The 18,046-nt window shown below is 37.6% G+C and overlaps 2 protein-coding genes and 1 pseudogene across 6 annotated transcripts in view; 1 reads left to right on the top strand and 2 right to left on the bottom strand.

The window, feature by feature from the left end:
• Nucleotides 1-18,046, bottom strand: part of LOC149130356 (uncharacterized) — a 186,457-nt gene that overhangs the window by 74,657 nt on the left and 93,754 nt on the right. The gene's annotated exons all lie outside the window — the stretch shown is intronic.
• The window catches only part of LOC106878254 (uncharacterized), a 67,934-nt gene that overhangs the window by 30,679 nt on the left and 19,209 nt on the right, over nucleotides 1-18,046 (top strand). For both annotated transcript variants that reach the window (XM_089345617.1, XM_089345618.1), the window contains 9 exons: nucleotides 184-255; nucleotides 3,199-3,270; nucleotides 6,111-6,182; nucleotides 8,841-8,998; nucleotides 10,745-10,836; nucleotides 12,524-12,707; nucleotides 15,128-15,359; nucleotides 15,593-15,764; nucleotides 17,779-17,922. In XM_089345617.1, the coding sequence (XP_089201743.1) occupies nucleotides 184-255; nucleotides 3,199-3,270; nucleotides 6,111-6,182; nucleotides 8,841-8,998; nucleotides 10,745-10,836; nucleotides 12,524-12,707; nucleotides 15,128-15,359; nucleotides 15,593-15,764; nucleotides 17,779-17,922 (1,198 nt within the window). The remainder of the gene's footprint in view (nucleotides 1-183; nucleotides 256-3,198; nucleotides 3,271-6,110; nucleotides 6,183-8,840; nucleotides 8,999-10,744; nucleotides 10,837-12,523; nucleotides 12,708-15,127; nucleotides 15,360-15,592; nucleotides 15,765-17,778; nucleotides 17,923-18,046) is intronic.
• On the bottom strand, nucleotides 9,171-10,623 carry LOC149130359 (uncharacterized; annotated as a pseudogene).

The following is an 18,046-nucleotide window of genomic DNA, read 5'->3' as shown; positions in this document are numbered from 1 at the left end:
TTCTCTTCCATCAATTATTTGATTAGTCATATTTTACATTCTATCATAAAACAGTTCTATACATTTTCTAATGATCTAACATTTTATTTTATAGACATTTCAGTGATAATATTTTACAATAAAACTCATCTCTACGTCAGCATATCAACATTATATCATATCAACTAACATTTTATGTTACAGATATTTGAATAAAAACAATATCAAAAAGATTCAAGAAGGAAGCTTCGGGAGCTTTACCCATTTAAAATATCTGTAAGTTGGTGATATTTCATTGACAAATATATTACTAAATATTTAAAATCTTCCCATTTTGTTTCATAGAAAGCTATCTTGTTTAGCGTGCTAGAAATAACAGCGATCACATAATTATTATTGTAAGGCTCATAGCGTTCGAAGCAGCCATACCAACAAAATAACTTCATTTTAAAAAATTATACCAGTATATTAAAAAATTTTCATTTTGTCAAAAATATTCATTTAACAACTTCCAGAAACTGATGAATGAGCTATTCTGTATCGGACACCGGAATTATATTAGATCACTTTATAGAGCGTTTGAGTAATGTTTGTTGTCTGGAACGAGATAGCTTAACTCATGAGCAAATCTTTTTAACTTTGCTTGTTAATCTACCTAGGAGAAGGAAATCTCCAAAATAAAACCTGAGGCCTTGGAAGTTCTTGGTTTTGTCAATTCTCATGTCACACCGACGAAAGTCTTTTTCGGCCAATAGGTAGGGGTAGTGAAGTGCAAGCTATACCCACTGAACATTATCCATCTGCACAAGTACTTCTTGTACACCAAATCTTAGTAAAATCGTTGAATTGGCTGGTTGGCAGAAACCTAAAAATCCATTTGTAACTTACTCTAAAATGTTTCAAACAGATTCAGCAAATAGCAAAAAACGGATTGGGAACGTCAAGGGAACAGGTTTGGCTCGGCAGATGTCCCAGTGTGTCTCAGGCTGGACCTGATCATCATCTTGCCACTGTGGTCAAACAATCTTCAAGAAAAATTGAAAATAAACATCCTCTGAATTTTGGCTGTTGGAATGTGCACACACTTCTTGATGATAATTTCAACAAGGTGTATTGCACTTATTGCATGTGAGCTTAAAAAATATACCCTTGATATAGTTGCGCTCTCTGAAACTCGTCTCTTTGGTGAGGGTCAAATAAATGAACCTACTTATGGATCTACTATCTTCTGGAAAGGTCTACCTGAAGGTCAGCGTAGAGGATCTGGTGTTGGGTTTGCTCTCAAGAATTCATTAGTATCCTCTATTGCAGAATTTCCAAGTGGTATATCTGAACGGATCATGTCATGTATTAAACTGACAAAAGGTAGGTTTCTTCCCATTGTCAGTATTTATGCAATGTTTTATTCTGATGAAACTGCAGGACAGTTTTATTGAGGAAAGTACCTATTTCTGACAAGCTGGTCTTATTGGGAGATTTCAACGTAACAATTGGAAATGACTACGTTTCATGGCTTGTTTTAGGCCGACATGGGATTGGAAAATGTAATAAAAATGGAGTAGCTCTTTTGACGTTTTGTACTGAGAATAATCTAGTTGTTATTAACACACAGTTTAAGCAAAAAAAAAAAAAAAAATGTAAGCAGCTCATAGATTATATTTTGATCAGAAAGCGTGATATGAAAGATGTTTCTAGGGTTCGAGCCATGAAAGGAGCAGAGAGCCATCGTCTAGAGCATGGAAAGATAATTTTTCCGATAATGCCCAAAGTCGATAGTCTGGTCCTAAGGTACCCAAAATGTTAAATGCTGCAAACTTCAAATTACCAAGCAACTTGCAAAAATTCCATAATGTTATAACAAGTATCAATCTTGACCTAAACAATCTATGGAAGATTTCAAAACAAAAGTATTTCAGGCTGCAAGTGGGATTTAAGTCGCGTAAGTCCAGTGATTGGTTCTCAGACAAATCAGCAGAAATTCATTATCTACTTTTAGAAAAACAAATCTTAGGCAATACACTTATTTCTCAGTCCTTAAACTCCAACTCAAACAAAGCTCACAAAAAGCTGAAAGGGAAAGTGCAGACTACTCTAAGGAAAATTAAACAGGAACGGTGAAATGATAGGGCAAAAAGGGCACAAGAAGCAGCTGACAGAAATGATGCCAAGGGTTTGTACTCTTATGTTAAAAAGGTTTGTTGTTGTTGTTGGCACTCCGTCGAGGGTTCCAGTTGATCTGATCAACGGAACAGCCTGCTCATGAAATTAACGTGCAAGTGGCTGAGCACTCCACAGACACGTGTACCCTTAACGTAGTTCTCGGGGATATTCAGCGTGACACAGTGTGACAAGGTTGACCCTTTGAATTACAGGCACAACAGAAACAGGAAGTAAGAGTGAGAGAAAGTTGTGGTGGAAGAGTACAGCAGGGTTCGCCACCATCCCCTGCCGGAGCCTCGTGGAGCTTTAGGTGTTTTCGCTCAATAAACACTCACAACGCCCGGTCTGGGAATCGAAACCGCGATCCTATGCAAGTGGCTGAGCACTCCACAGACACGTGTACCCTAAACGTAGTTCTCGGGGATATTCAGCGTGACACAGTGTGACAAGGTTGACCCTTTGAATTACAGGCACAACAGAAACAGGAAGTAAGAGTGAGAGAAAGTTGTGGTGGAAGAGTACAGCAGGGTTCGCCACCATCCCCTGCCGGAGCCTCGTGGAGCTTTAGGTGTTTTCGCTCAATAAACACTCACAACGCCCGGTCTGGGAATCGAAACCACGATCCTATGACCGCGAGTCCGCTGCCCTAACCACTGGGCCATTGCGCCCCCACGTTAAGAAGGTAAATTGCCCAAAATCTTCAATAGCTCCAGTGAGAACTGCAAATGAACATTTGCTTCTGATTGACACCGCTCTTATTCACAAGCACAGGGAAGAACATTTTGTGCATGTTACGATCGAGGCGAATCACAAAGATCTTTATGTGTGCACAGGCTGTGATAGACGATGCCTTTCTTTTGCTGGGTTCAAATCTAATCTGCGAACCCATGAAAAACGAACCTCCTCTAACTATTCTGCCTATATGACTATGTTTTCCTTACCTTATATTCCTTACCTTATATTCCTTACCTTTCATCTAATTTTCTTCGCCATAGTATTTAATATTTTATCACAAATCTTTTCTGTATGTTTGTTATCAATTCAATTTCATGTTTACAGATATCTGCCTGACAATAACATCACATATATTCAACGGGGTATCTTCGAAAATCTTCCAAATTTACAAAAATTGTGAGTTCTCTGTGTTTAGTTGTCCTGTTTTCCATTTTGTTCTCTCGTTGTTCACGTATTTAACTACTTTGTCTACGTATTATATGTTGTTTACGCAGCTGTTGGCATCCTGTACCCATATATGCATATATATATATATATATATATAATTATTACTATATATCATCATCATCATCATCATCATCATCGTTTAACGTCCGCTTTCCATGCTCGCATGGGTTGGACGATTTGACTGAGGACTGGTGAAACCGGATGGCAACACCAGGCTCCAGTCTAATTTGGCAGAGTTTCTACAGCTGGATGCCCTTCCTAACGCCAACCACTCAGAGAGTGTAGTGGGTGCTTTTACGTGTCACCCGCATGAAAACGGCCACGCTCGAAATGGTGTCTTTTATGTGCCACCCGCACAAGCCAGTCCAGGGGCACTGGCAACGATCTCACTCGAAAATCCTACGGGAGCCAGTCAGGCGGTACTGGCAACGGCCACGCTCAAAATGGTGCATCTTCATGTGCCAACCGCACAAGAGCCAGTCCAGGGGCACTGGCAACGATCTTACTTGGCTTGCCGAGTCTTCTCACGCACAGCACATTTCCAAAGGTCTCGGTCAGTAGTCATCGCCTCGGTGAGGCCCAATGTACGAAGGTCTTGCCTCACCACCTCAGCCCAGGTCTTCCTGGGCCTACCTCTTCCACGGGTTCCCTCAACTGTTAGGGTATATATATATATATATATATATATATATATATATATATATATATATATATATATATATATATATATATATATATACATATACATATATACATTTACATATGAGTGTATGCATGTGTGTTTGTGTGTGCACGCGCGTATGTGTCTCAGTGCATGTTTTGATGCTTCTTTGTATGAGACTGCATCACCTTGAGTGCAGAGTGATATCCGCATATCATTTTCTTCCTCCTTTATTTGTATCAGCGATAAATATCAAAGACTACTCTACTTTCGAATTGCATATTGAGGGCGACATAATTATATTTATCGTTTCCTTCATATTTTCCTCCTTCTTCGAATCTTCCACCTCCACATTTTATTTCTCTTTCTTCTTCAACTATTTATATCTTCCGCTTCTGTTTCTTAATTTTTTGTCGTCTTCATTTACTTCTTTTATTCTAACCACATTATTCGACTTCCTTTATTTCATTATCACTAACATCATCAACTTTCTTCAGACTCTCCCGTGAAAATAAAACAGATAAAAGTGAAACCTAGCGGATGAAAATGTAAAAAAGAACGCTTATGACTTCTACAGGTTTCAAAAGTATCTAGCTCATAGCGCTACAGTTTATGGTCAAGGTGATAAGCGAAATACACAATTAACATTTCCCAAATGTTTTCAATTCCCGATTAGGAAATATGCGAATAAGCAAGACTCATGAATTTACATAAAGGCGAGACAAAGCATCAATTATTTCGACATAAACTTAGCCACGGCACTGATGGTTTACTTGTGATTCCTTCAAAGACATGCCAGAAAGCTCTCACAAGACCACTGCAGATACTTTTCCAGAGCTTCCTGACATGTGGCAAACATCCCAAAATGCTAACAGAAAGTATATTGATAAGGGAGGAAGTAGAGAAATTTGTAAATACTGTGTCTCTCAGACATCACATGTTAGGAAAGTCATGAGACACGTTGTGAGAAAGTAGTTGATTACGTTCCAAGAACAGAGCTTGTTCACTAACATATAACATGGCTTCTGTCCACGAAGGAGTTGCCTTACACAGCAACTATAGCAACACAACTGGGTACTGAAACAATAGATGAACTTTTCAAATATGGATGATATCTGGACTATACCATCATCAATATTCAGCCATCTTTAACTAGTCTGCAATTAAAATGTTAATGGTTTTAATTTGTTGTGAATTGTTTAAATGTGCGTATATTTGTAATATTAACAGATTTTTCTAGCAGTGAGAACCTTGTTCTGATAATGGAATATATATTATGTTATGATTGCCGGAGTAGAAGCTTTATTACTACGTTATGGGGGTTGGAAGAATACCTGTTAATGAAACAATGTTGACATTAGTTAGTTCAATATGATGCATATTTTTTCATTAAGTGAATGTCACAAAATTTTTGACCAATGGCAGTATTGCATATTGTAGAATTAGAATTTAATCTGAAAATACTATTTGAGTACGTTGGTATTCAGAATCAGTAAAGATATCATGTATAACATAGTGCTTTGCTCATTTTCCAATTTTCTAGCACTTAAATAATATAAAACACGAAAGTATTATTTCTCATGAAGTAGAATCCAAGTGTTTATGGACCGATACTTTGAAGGATATATGTTTTTCTACAAAAGTTTAAAGATGAACATTAATTGTTACATATACTTAGAATATGGCTCTTAAAGTTGTGAACTGTTCATAAGATAAGTGGTTTAATTATTCATGATTTACTTTTCTTGCAATGTGGTCATTATATTGCCACTAGAGTAGATATGGAAAATAATATTAGTACATTAGATGAGAGTGTTATGTAAAACCCATATTGTGTGTACAACAAAGTCTCATTATTGTTTTGTTATTCTTATAGTTTATCGTCTTCCATCTTTTGTTGCTCGGGTAGAACAGAAGACCTTCTTTTCCCTTAGGATATCTAAATTAGATTAATGGAAAATACTCCAGTCCAAACTACACAGACAGAAAAATCATAAGAAATTTTTAAAAACTTTACAGTGAACATGAGCATTTATTCTGTTAGTTCAAATAAAATATAAACAAGAGAAAACAGATTTATTAACTTGTACGTATTTTAACTTATAAAATATGTGTTTCTTTCTTCCAGATTCTTGCACAACAGCCAAATAAAAACCTACGAGGATGGCGCGTTCTTATTCCTTCCCAGTGTAAATTACTTGTATGTACAACAAATCTTTCTTTATTGGAAAACCAAAACACTTTGTAAAACTAAAATCATAAAAAAGATGTATCAAATTCTCAATTATTTAATACAGTTGACAATAAATAGCGATGTGCATTTTAAATTTTAGAGAGTCAACATGATTATTTCCGAGTATTGCGTTTTCTTGTTGCAACGCTTGTCTTCAAATAGCATGGAAGTTCTTTGATCTAATTTATACATGCTCAGAAATACGAGGTGCGTTAAAAAAAATCCACTTATTTTGCATTTAAAAAAATTGCACATTTCACAGATTTTATTTAATCTTCTTCAACATACCCCTCTTGGGACTTCACGCATTTGTCCCAGCGGTTCTGTCACTGCTGGTAACACCTCTGGGACGCCTTCTCTATAGTTTTAAGTCGGAATTTTGCAATATTATTTCATTCACTTAGATTTACATGTTTACACTTTTATCGCTTTCAAAGTATTCGCTATTTTAAGCAGTGCCTCGGTCCAGACGCGTTTTCCACTGTTCGAAACAGTCCTGGAACTCTTGTGATGTCTTTAACGCCTCTGTCGTTTCTTTCTTCATCTTGTCCATATCTGCAAAACGTTTTCCTTTAAGGACCATTTTTCATTCAGAGGAATAGAAAAATGTTTCAGAGAGCAAAATTGGGCGAATAAGGAGGGTGGGTAGGCGAGGTCATGCTATTTTTGGCAAAATTTGTCTCACGCTCAAGGTGGTGTGCGAAAGCACATTGTCGTGAGAAGGCTACCACTTTCCTCTTTTCCAAAGTTCGGGGTGTTTTCGTCGCACTGCGTCTCGCTAACGCTTCAGAACTGCTAAGTGAAATGTCTGACTAGGAGAAGCAAATTCTGTGTAGACAATTCCTTTTGCAGAGAGGAAGCGAGTCAGCATCGCCTTGACATTGGACTTCACTTGACACGCTTTTGGGGGCGTGGTAACATTGAATGCTTCCATTGATTTGATTGATGCTTTGTGTCTGGGTCGTAGCCGTAGCACCACCTTTCGTCACCAGTAATGAACTTCGGTAAAAAGGTCCGGATCAACTGCCAACTGTTCTTTCAGTTTACAATACTCATTCAGTTGTGACTGCTTTTAACCTACCGTGAGCAAGCTTGGTACAAATTTTGCTGCAACTCTCTTCATTCCCAATTCCTCGCTCAAAATTCGTTGGCAGGTACTCCAGGACACACCAGTCATATCAACAAGTTCGTCAATTGTTCGGCGACTGTCTTCCAAGATCAGTTCATGAATTTTCGTAATGTTTTCATTTGTTCGGAAAGTCGATGATCGCCCTGAACGAAGGTGGTCATCAAACAACAAGGGACCATTACTAAATCGTGAAAACCACTCGTAAACTTGTGTTTTGTTCATGACAACGCCCTTGTAAGCTTTTTGAAACAGGACAACTGTTTTGGGCCCCGTTTTCTCCAGGGGAAAACAGAATTTCACGGAAAAACGCTGTTCCTATGCTTCAGCCATCGCAAAAGTCGACGATCAAGAGGGAAGCATTGCAAAACAAAGACGCTATTTGGCAGTACGACTTCTCTCGACGACATTGGTTAGCAGATTGATGCCTGAGGGTCGCATCAAGTAATTTATGAAGGTGGAAGCCTGAACTACAATGGGCTTGTCCCACAGAGGACGTTTCTGGTTACTTTTGGGTACCCTCATGTATATATGCTTACATTATTTTGAATCTGCAAGTACATTTTTCAATCCGGTAGAATCAATTTTCATAACTTCAATGATCTTAATTGTAACTTACTCATTTCTTCTCTCTAATAAATATATTACACTATTGGGTAGCGGGGTGGTGAGTGAAGTCTACGTTAATGCCTTTCTGTTCTAGGTTTAAATCGCCCCTCAAAGCTTTCCTCTGATTGTGACAACTGGACGCAGATGTTTTGGTTATCACCATTTTGTCAATGGATTATTCGGTGTTAGTGTCACAAAACACACACACACACACACACACACACACACACACACACACACACACACACACACACACACACACACACACACGAGGAAATAGTAAAATGTATTGAAAAGAAGATGAACTCCACGAAACATTATTAGTAGTAGTACTAAAAGAATGAAAATATCATTTAGATTGATATACCGAATGACATATCTTAATTTATTTTTCGCCTCTATAATTATGAGCATTGCTATAGATCTCTACAACGCATAAACTCTATTTCTTTAGCTTTGCGTTGGTTCTTATCCAACTTTAAGACCAGTTGTTAAGTTGGCTAAAAACAAAAATTCCTTACCACCAAAAGTTCCTTTAGGTCAAAACAACCCGTCTAAAGCAGTTTTGACCAATAACAGCGGCACCAAATCGCTACCACTAACTTCCAGGAACCAAACTCGTCCCTACAGCGTCTGTATTTGTTTATGTGGCTCTGAATCTTCTCTTTCCTTAAAGGGACTTTATTGTTTAAGACGTCAGATGCAAGAGAGCAGGAATTTAACATGTTTTCAGTTTCCACCAGAAACCATCTCACATTATTGCTGTTATTAAAACCTTTTTGTAGTAAAACATGAATTTCATAACTTCTATACACATGTTGAAATTATATTATCCTTGTTTCTTGTCAAGTACAAGTTTCTCTATATAATTGTTCACTTTATAATTGCAGTGACCTCAGAGGCAATAAGGACATGATGTGTGAATGTCACTTGCCAGCCATCGTAAATTATACAAAGAAAATATTGAAAAAAAATGTATATGTGCTAGGCGACTGCCTGATAGATTTAGGCAAAGTAATACGTATAATGAAATATACGCAATGTCAAAGTTAGTAAAATCTTCCTTGTTTTTGTTGTTTTTTTTATTATCCCTGACAAGGTCGGCGAGTTAGCACAATCGTTGGCTCACCGGACAAAACGCTTAGATATATTTCGTCCAATGCTACGTTCTGAGTTCAAACTCTGTCCAGGTTGATTTTTGCCTTTCATATTCTAGGGGGTCAGTTCTGGGTGGGGTGGGGTGGGGTGGGGGTGAACACCTCTGGCCCACAAACAAATACATCATGGTTTAATGGTCCAATTTTCTCGGCAGCAAACCTTCGATTGACATTACTCCTGGAAATTCCTAACACATACTCTAAGATAATCATATGACCACTACGGAGGCCATTCAGTGTCACCTCATTAAATTCCATATCATCCAGGGGGCCACTGTGTTTGGTGAATGCCACTTGTGGCTGATCTTGATAATCAATTTCGCAGAGTTTTCCCAGCGGACCACTGAAAATAGTGGGAGATTTGGTACTGCCATCAAGATGTTTAGAAACAGCTCTAAAAGGAAGCTCATTCTGATGGAGTGAATATCCAATGGTGTGCAATTTCCGATGAATTTTATTTTCTAAACATGCTACAAGGTTTCTCTCCCAGCCAGTGTTTGTGTTTGTGTTGTCAAGGAGGACAGCTTTCTGTTAAACTCTCCCAAAACACTAACAACTTCATCACCAAGTACAACACTAGTCACACCTTTAATCGAGATAATTCTGTGAATAAGATATATTCCACTGTCAATTCCCATCTCTCCTTTTTGAAAAATCAAATGGTGCCCTTGTTCCCTTCCTTTTTTCAGCTTCATCTCTCCATTTTCATATTGAACTTCTCGGTACACCAAAGTTTTCTTGTCAATTTTCTCATCAACTCCAATACAGACTCACTTTTCCAGCCTCTCTTTGTGCTTTTCATTTCCTTTCACTTTCGTTGTCTTTTTTTCTGTCCAATTTCTATTAATCAATTATTATCTGTTTCACATCAAGGCAGGTCCATAGCTTGTAAGCTAAGGAAAAGGGGATTAGCAAGACTTGCCCTAAAACTGGAAGAAACATCACCCCTGATCAATTCCATGGTACATCTGAGGTTTTCAAAAAGCTGTAAGCTCCACTTGGGTGCCTCCGTCATCATTAAAGCCTTTGTGTCCTCTTTTGGCCCTCTGATCTCTTATGAATTCCCTCTCCTCTACTGAAACCTGAAATATTAAAGTATATTGAACAGCGGTAATAGATGAGAGATAAAATCATGAATAAAAATTAATAATTAATCATTTTATACCTGAGGGGAAGAGTAGATTACAGTGATTTTCTTCTATTTAAAAGGCAACTAATTGAGACTGCCTCATTAAATCAACAATTATATCTTAATACCTTATAACAAAATTTGACAGATTTTATAAAGAAGTTCACTCTACAACAGCATAATCGCCACTTTAGAATTCTTTCCCTTCGTTTGAGTTGTCCAACAATTTTCGCATTTCTTGTGAGAGCAGGATACAAATAGAAAAGGCCATCAAGTAGCTTTCATAGCATTCTTAGTTGAATTTGTAACGTAACTAAAATAATTGCAAGTGAAAATCGTAACATGTTTTTGTAGTCTTCATCAATAATTTTGTTTAAATGTTTCACATGTATTGGCTCCAACATTAACATGTTTGTATTTGCTTTTCGTCACAAAGTGGTTATTTGCGCTTATTGTTATACATTATACATTTGTTTCCTAAATATTTGTATTTACTCATATTCTGTAGATTACTCGTTATTTCAACGGAATTTGCAGTGTCAAACATGTTCAGGGATGAAGTGCAAGGACCCAGAAGTGACAAACTGTACAGCCGATGAGGTAAACTGAAATCCTACTGTCTTCATTCTTTTGATAATATATCCACAGCCGTCACTTAAGGCCAGTATGGCCAGGTATCCTGTAGCATGCTTTCGCTAATTGTTTTGGGGGTTTATGTATTCGATAGCAGATATAGACACCCTCTCGGTCTTCCCATTCTGAACTCAACAGAACAGCGAGGATTAGACATTTGAAGGAGAAAAAGGATGACCAACATTGGGCTGGTACTCATTTTCAGTTGAGTAGACTGGAGCAACGTGAAATGAAGGGCCTTGTTCAAGAACACAAGGTGCCACTCGGTTCAGGAATCGAACCCACGAGCTTATGTGTGGCCTTTTCCCTTTTCTCTCTCTGACAAAAATGGCTCAGAGTGGGATGTATGACTATACGAGTTCAGGAATCAACCTGAAAGCAAGGTCCGTTGTCCAACGACCTCCGATCGTATGACCTATGAGATATTTCTGTAGCTTAGAATTTTCATTTGAACGATAGCTGTGTTATCCGGCAAAGCATTGAATTTCAGATTATAGGCAGTCATCCTGGACATCAGTGGTACCAGATGCTCCACAACTATGGTATGAAAGCAAGACATTCATACAGGGAAGGTGATGATCTGAGGCAAGTAGTTGTGTATGCTACAACTGCGTCAGGGGTACTCGATTTTTCCTGACATCTGAAAGGTTTCCTAGGGACTCCTTGATCTCTACACAGTAAATTTGGAACTGCATTTTATACACTAGGTGGGGCTGTGTGAGAGTAACTCAAAGAAGGGGCTACAAAAAACATCGAAATCCTGTTTAGAAGGTTCCAACTGTCAATAGATTTCCAAGTGTATATTCCTGATGTACCTATGCAGACACAGAGCATCTAGTGTTGGTAATCTTGATTGTATCTTGAAAGAGTGTGTTAGGCTAACAGATAAGGATAGTATAGGATTCCTTAGTTCAGAGTGGTCAGCTACACAGACCATACATTTTATTTTATCTGCTCGGTAAATTTAAATTGGGCCCATAGACAGGGATCCAGTTCCTCGACGTTGGACGAATTTGGAAAGATTACAGTGATTAGACTAATCAATTTATGAAACAATGCTTGAGAATAATTATCAGCTACAACCAGTGGTAGTGCGTCCTTAAGAAGAAGAAGATGTTTAGGCGAAGTTTGAGAGCGTTTAGCGAAGTGCTACTGATAGGAAGAAATAGAGTGGAGAGGGAAAGAATGAGCAATAGCGGAGAAATAATTGTTAAAAGCATCGCGATAGAAGTGCTGGTGGCAGATTTGGTTCTTGACCATTTCTTCATTGAAAACAAAGTTGTTAGCAAAGGTACAAAAGCGATCCGATGGGGTCCGTGTGAAAGAAGAACAGGGCAACAAGACAAAATATACTTGACAAAATTGGTTTTGTTGTCAGGTTTTTTTTTCCGAGATATGAGAGATCAAAAGGTGTGCATACTAGTCGGGTCTAAGCAGATATGTAAAGCTTTCCAACAGCAATTTGCTGATGTGTTCGGGGGAAGCAATGAATCGGAGACTGTAATGGATTACATCGGCAGATGTGAGGTGTAGTGAGAAGCCGATTACAGCATTTGAACTTTCTCGCATGCTAAATATCCCCAATGTTGTTGCTGTTGTTTGAAGCAGTAGTGGTAGTAGTAGTAGTATATGATTTTTGTATTTATTGCAACAGCCTGTATGTGAAAGTAAGTTTTCCATGAATGGTGCTACAGTGAAATATGAAAAATCCTGCAGCACATACAGAAAATGTCTTGAAGCTTTGAGAAACAATACTTTTACATGCAACAAACAGACCAGCAACATCTCTTGTGTTACTTGTTGCACTGGAAACTTATGCAACAAGAACGATCTCATTGGTAAGTGGTGTCTATTTTCTGATATGATTTCACTTGATATATTAAACATGAATTTCGGTTCTTCTCCATCCTCACTTGTTTGTTGAGCTTCTATAGGATGTGTTCTATAAATGCTCATAACACACCTTATATATATATGTAAGGGACGACCGTGCGAACTCAAAAAGGAGCAATGGTGACGAATGGAAAAACAGAGGACTCCTTTTATTTCAACGCGTCACACGGTCGAACACAAAATAGATATATATCGAAGATGATATAGATGATATGTTATGCGACGATAACATAGATGACCAGTAATGAAAGACCACAACCGTATTAGATGAATAACAGAGATATTTATTATGGCGTTAAAGATGTATGTCTGTGTGAGAGTGTGAATGCGACATATAAGAACATAATCAAAGACAGGCCGTCATACAAAGAAAAGTATGTATGTGAGTGATACATGTATGTGTATGTGAAATATTACAGCAGAGAAAGAGTCAATAACACGTGAGCAATTATACCAGTTCGTTAGTACACTATAGGAAAAGTTCTGTATGTGAAAGTGAGGAAAGGCTGAGTGTGGCAGAGCTGATCACTAGTTGTGATGTCGTGGCATTCATGCCGGGCCGTGATTCTTGTTATACAGATGTTCGTCGCTGGCTGAGAATTTCTTGTCTGTTTAAGAACTCTTGTCTGTTTATTTACCGTGGTGAAGCTGAGTCACCTAACAGAATCGAAGAGAGAGATGTGCCGCGGTAGTTTGGTGTGGTGTACATAGTAAGTCGTGTTGACGCTGGTGGAGATTGATGCTCGGTAGTAGTAATCGTAGAATCGTGTTGGTCATGACGATGATGCTGGATAGTAGTCGTAGACTCTTGTTGCTGATGTGGCGACGGCGGAGGTCATCGTGGCTGGACGAAGCTGCTGAAGTGGTCGCTGGCTGCTGCTGCTGTCGTGTGGTACACGGAACAGTTCTCTGAGAGAAACTGGACCGAGACAAATTTGGCCGCCGAGTTAAAGCTATTTATAACAAACTATTGGCTCACCAGATGGTAGAAATATACTCTATCACGTGACCTTATTAGGGGCCGTGATTGGTCAGTTTGCGTTCTGGCGGGAAAGGTTCGAAGAAGTTGCCAATTGGAATAATAATCAGTCACGTGATGACAAGGAATGGGTTCTCTACTACGCTCGCATTTATTTATATTTAAATGAGAAGATTGTATGTAATGGCGATAGTAGTTTGTATCTAGTGACGATAGGTAGTTTCACTACATATATATATATATATATATATATATATATATATATATATAAGAAATTTACAAAATTTACAAAATTTCAAGGAGTTCCTGCCTTAAAAACAGGAACTAAACCACAGTTATTTTGTGTTCTTTGCTACATTGGTTTCTATTAACCCATTTATTCTATCAGAAGAATTTTTATTCATTAAGATAGAAGAAATACACATAATTATATATATATATATATATATATATATATATATATGTATGTATGTATATATATATGTATTTGTCTGTGTGTGTGTGTGTGTGTGTGTGCTTCTTTCTATGTAATTTATATGTGTGCATGTATGTATGTATAGTCATGATTAAAATTATCTGTTAAAGTACAATACGTTATATAACCCCTTTTGTTTATCACTTGGATCACTTATGGAAACGTACTGACAGATGTTATTACGTGGGACATTTGAGTTTATTATTAAATCACTAAAAATCCTTTTCTTATTAATGTTCTGTAGAATCGCTCAGCAGATAAAGAAGCGTAAAATAAAAGAGATATCATTGGTACATGTTTCCGTCTTCACCGTGTTCATGACAATACAATATCTGAATCTTCAATGACGCATTCCCCATTACTGTGTAGCATTGAATTCAAACGATTTACAATTCTCAGTTGCAGCACTGTAACATTAAAGAGATTTTGTTCAGCTTGCATGCGATGACTTCATTTTCTCGTAAGAATTTGATGTAGACTGATCGATATTAATCCTCAGATCCGGGGCCCGTTTTCATTTAGGTTCAGCTTGTAACTGAACAATAATTTCGTCCAAATTATCAGATGTTTATGATGGCAGGGTGTATCACAGCTCATTGGTTGTCAATAACATTATTTATAAACGCCCACCACTACGAGTATGTCTTATTCAACTATAAGAGATTTCATAGCGTTGTGTATCTCCCCCATTGTTTCAGTTAACGTTACAGAACAAGAGACATTAACGAGACATAACAATCAATATATAACTGATGTACAAATGAACACATTTAGCAATCTCTGTATTATATGAATCCTGAGTTGTTAATTAAGTTGCATTAAATCTTATGCGACATTTAATTTGCTTCTAATACTTCGTCTAAAAGCGACAGTAAATTCTCTTAGATTTCATGTATAATTTTCCATTGCAGAAAATGCTGAGTGGGGTTTAGCAATACTCCTCAATATTTCACAGAAATCAGTGTATCTCAAAGCAGAAGATATTGACTTGGCTGTAGACACTCATGAGAAAATAGTGCCATTGATACCGAACGTGCCCGCCAATATAACAGTGAACACTATACTTCCTAGTATCAACGATATGATAAACACACCGGAAGAGGTTTTGCTTGAAGCAGGACAGTCAGAAAGAACTGGGAAAAGGTAAAATTCATATCACATTTGTAACTAGTAGTAGTAGTAGTAGTAGTAGTAGTAGTAGTAGTTTTAGAGGGAGAAGAGAGAGGAGGAGTAGTAGTAGAAGAAGAAGAAGAAGAAGAAGAAGAAACAGTAGCATAAATTGATTTATTAATCAGTATAATTAGTGTAATTACACCTATATCAAATTACGCATTTGAAACACTTAATTGAAATTTATTTTCTTGATTTTCTTACAGAATACTGGACATTGTAGAAGCAATCCAAGAAAAGATTCCACTGGAAGGGCAGCAGCTCACAGTTGTATATTCTAATCTTGGTATAGGTGCTATGAAAGTGGAGAAGGACAGTTTCAATGGTGCTTTCTATGGTGTTTCATTTGGAAATAATAAAGATGAAGCTAAGACAATGGTACAATACTTTCTCATGATTACTCTCATTAACCGTTTGTTCTAAACACTAAAGTTAATAAAATACATTACAATGAAATATGATATCTTTATTATCATATAAAGTAGCGATGGTATAAAGCGATGGCATAAAGCATAGATTAGCAATAAAGCTAAAATAATAATCGTTAATACTTTAAGTACAAGGCCTGAAATTTTGAGGTGGGTATCAAGTTGATTATATCGGCGCTCGTACTCGACTGGTAGTTAATTTATCGACCCCAAAGAAATCAAACGGAAATTTGATCTCTGATGAATTTGAAATTCGAGTGTAAAGACGGATGAAATATTGCTACGCGTTTTGTCCGGCGTGCTAACTGTTCTGTCAGCTCACTACCTTTAAAGCTGACATAATAATAGGAGCTTATATACATACAAGTGGTGGAGGCGCAATGGCCCAGTGGTTAGGGCAGCAGACTCGCGGTCATAGGATCACGGTTTCCATTCCCAGACCGGGCGTTGTGAGTGTTTATTGAGCGAAAACACCTAAAGCTGCACGAGGCTCTGGCAGGGGATGGTGGCGACCCCTGCTGTACTCTTCCACCACAACTTTCTCTCACTCTTACTTCCTGTTTCTGTTGTGCCTGTATTTCAAAGGGTCAGCCTTGTCACACTGTGTCACGCTGAATATCCCCCGAGAACTACGTTAAGGGTACACGTGTCTGTGGAGTGCTCAGCCACTTGCACGTTAATTTCATGAGCAGGCTGTTCCGTTGATCGGATCAACTGGAACCCTCGACGTCGTAAGCGACGGAGTGCCAAAGCAAGGAAGCAAGCAAAGCAAAAAACATACAAGTGACCTTTGCAATTGTTCTGATCATTTGATTCCTTAGAAAATATTGCAGGCTGAGACAGAGAGAAGAAAAGTAATAAATATACCAATAATTAGTTGACCAATGTAGAAACTTCACTGTACAAAAAATTTCAGTGTCAAAAAAAAATAGAAAAACATAGCTCCCATGTACGTTTTATGATGAAGTTGATTGTGCTAAATTCGAATTTTATAACAAAAATTTCCCATCACGCCACATTTTCTTGTAAATTACCGACTTAATAACTATGAAATTTATACCAATTTCCATGATACTATAAATTTATTTTGCCCTCAAAGTCAGATTAAATAAGTCCATCGTAATTAATTCATAAATGTATAATGAATCGGCATGTTTGTTAACATTATATAATGTATTAACCTACATTTTAGTATTTACTTCGTTTGTCTCAGATGTGTCACACTTCAGGTTCCATTTTCCCTTGTACCTCTTTCCCATCGACGCTATATCTTGATGGAACCTCTCTCCGTATTCATCACTCATATCTCCTGAATTTTCTGGGAAGACGGACAGATGACAATGAAGCAAGTGCGTCTTCAGTGACATATTGCATCCAAGATCTTGTTAGCACTTCATTAGGCTCTCCACTATATTCTCTCACTGGACCACTTGGTGCGTTCCCAGAAGTCCTTTGCATACCCCTTTGAATGCATGTCAGGCCGCTAGCTAAGTTTCATCCATCGTCGCCTAGAAGTTTTCATCAGTTATAAGTTGACGAATCTGAGGGCCTACGAATACGCCCTCTTTAATCTTGGCATCACTTAAAAGATTCATTTCTTCAGATCTTTTTCTCAACGTCTTGTGTTTGAACTTCCTGTCTTTGGTGTCCTAAACAGCTATTTACACACACACACACACACACACACACACACACACACACACACACACACACACACACACACACACACCTATGTATACATCGTTACAGTTGTGACGATTTCTGATAAAAAAAAAAAGAATTTCTAAAGGTACATTCTTGTCAGAAAAAAATTTCATACGGAGATAGACGCCTTTTTCTCAATTAACTAAATGATGTCCTGTATATTGTACCATCTCTCGAAAGTTTATAAATTTTTATGACATCAGATGTAGTGGAATATTTTATTTATCAATTTCATTTTTTCTTTCATTTTCTTCCATCAGATATCAAATTCAGACCCACAAGTAAATGATATGGTTGACTTCATTTCATTACCAATGAGTTTATTGAAACACCTGAAAACCGAAGAACGGGCTGCCGTTTCAAGGATTTTGTTTTTCTCCTTGCAAGATGATAAGCTATATAGGGTATGGAACCAAAATAGCAATTTATCTTTCTCCACCAGATTTAATGCTTGAATTCGTTGTTGATAGCAATACTAATACAACACAGTTACAGATGGCTATGTGTATATACATATGTATATATGCA

The sequence above is a fragment of the Octopus bimaculoides genome, chromosome 29 (assembly GCF_046866305.1).
Source record: "Octopus bimaculoides isolate indiv1 chromosome 29, ASM4686630v1, whole genome shotgun sequence".
NCBI classification, from domain to species: Eukaryota; Metazoa; Mollusca; class Cephalopoda; order Octopoda; family Octopodidae; genus Octopus; species Octopus bimaculoides.
The sequence above is the reverse complement of the archived record's forward strand: the minus strand, read 5'-3'. Positions and strand labels throughout refer to the sequence as shown.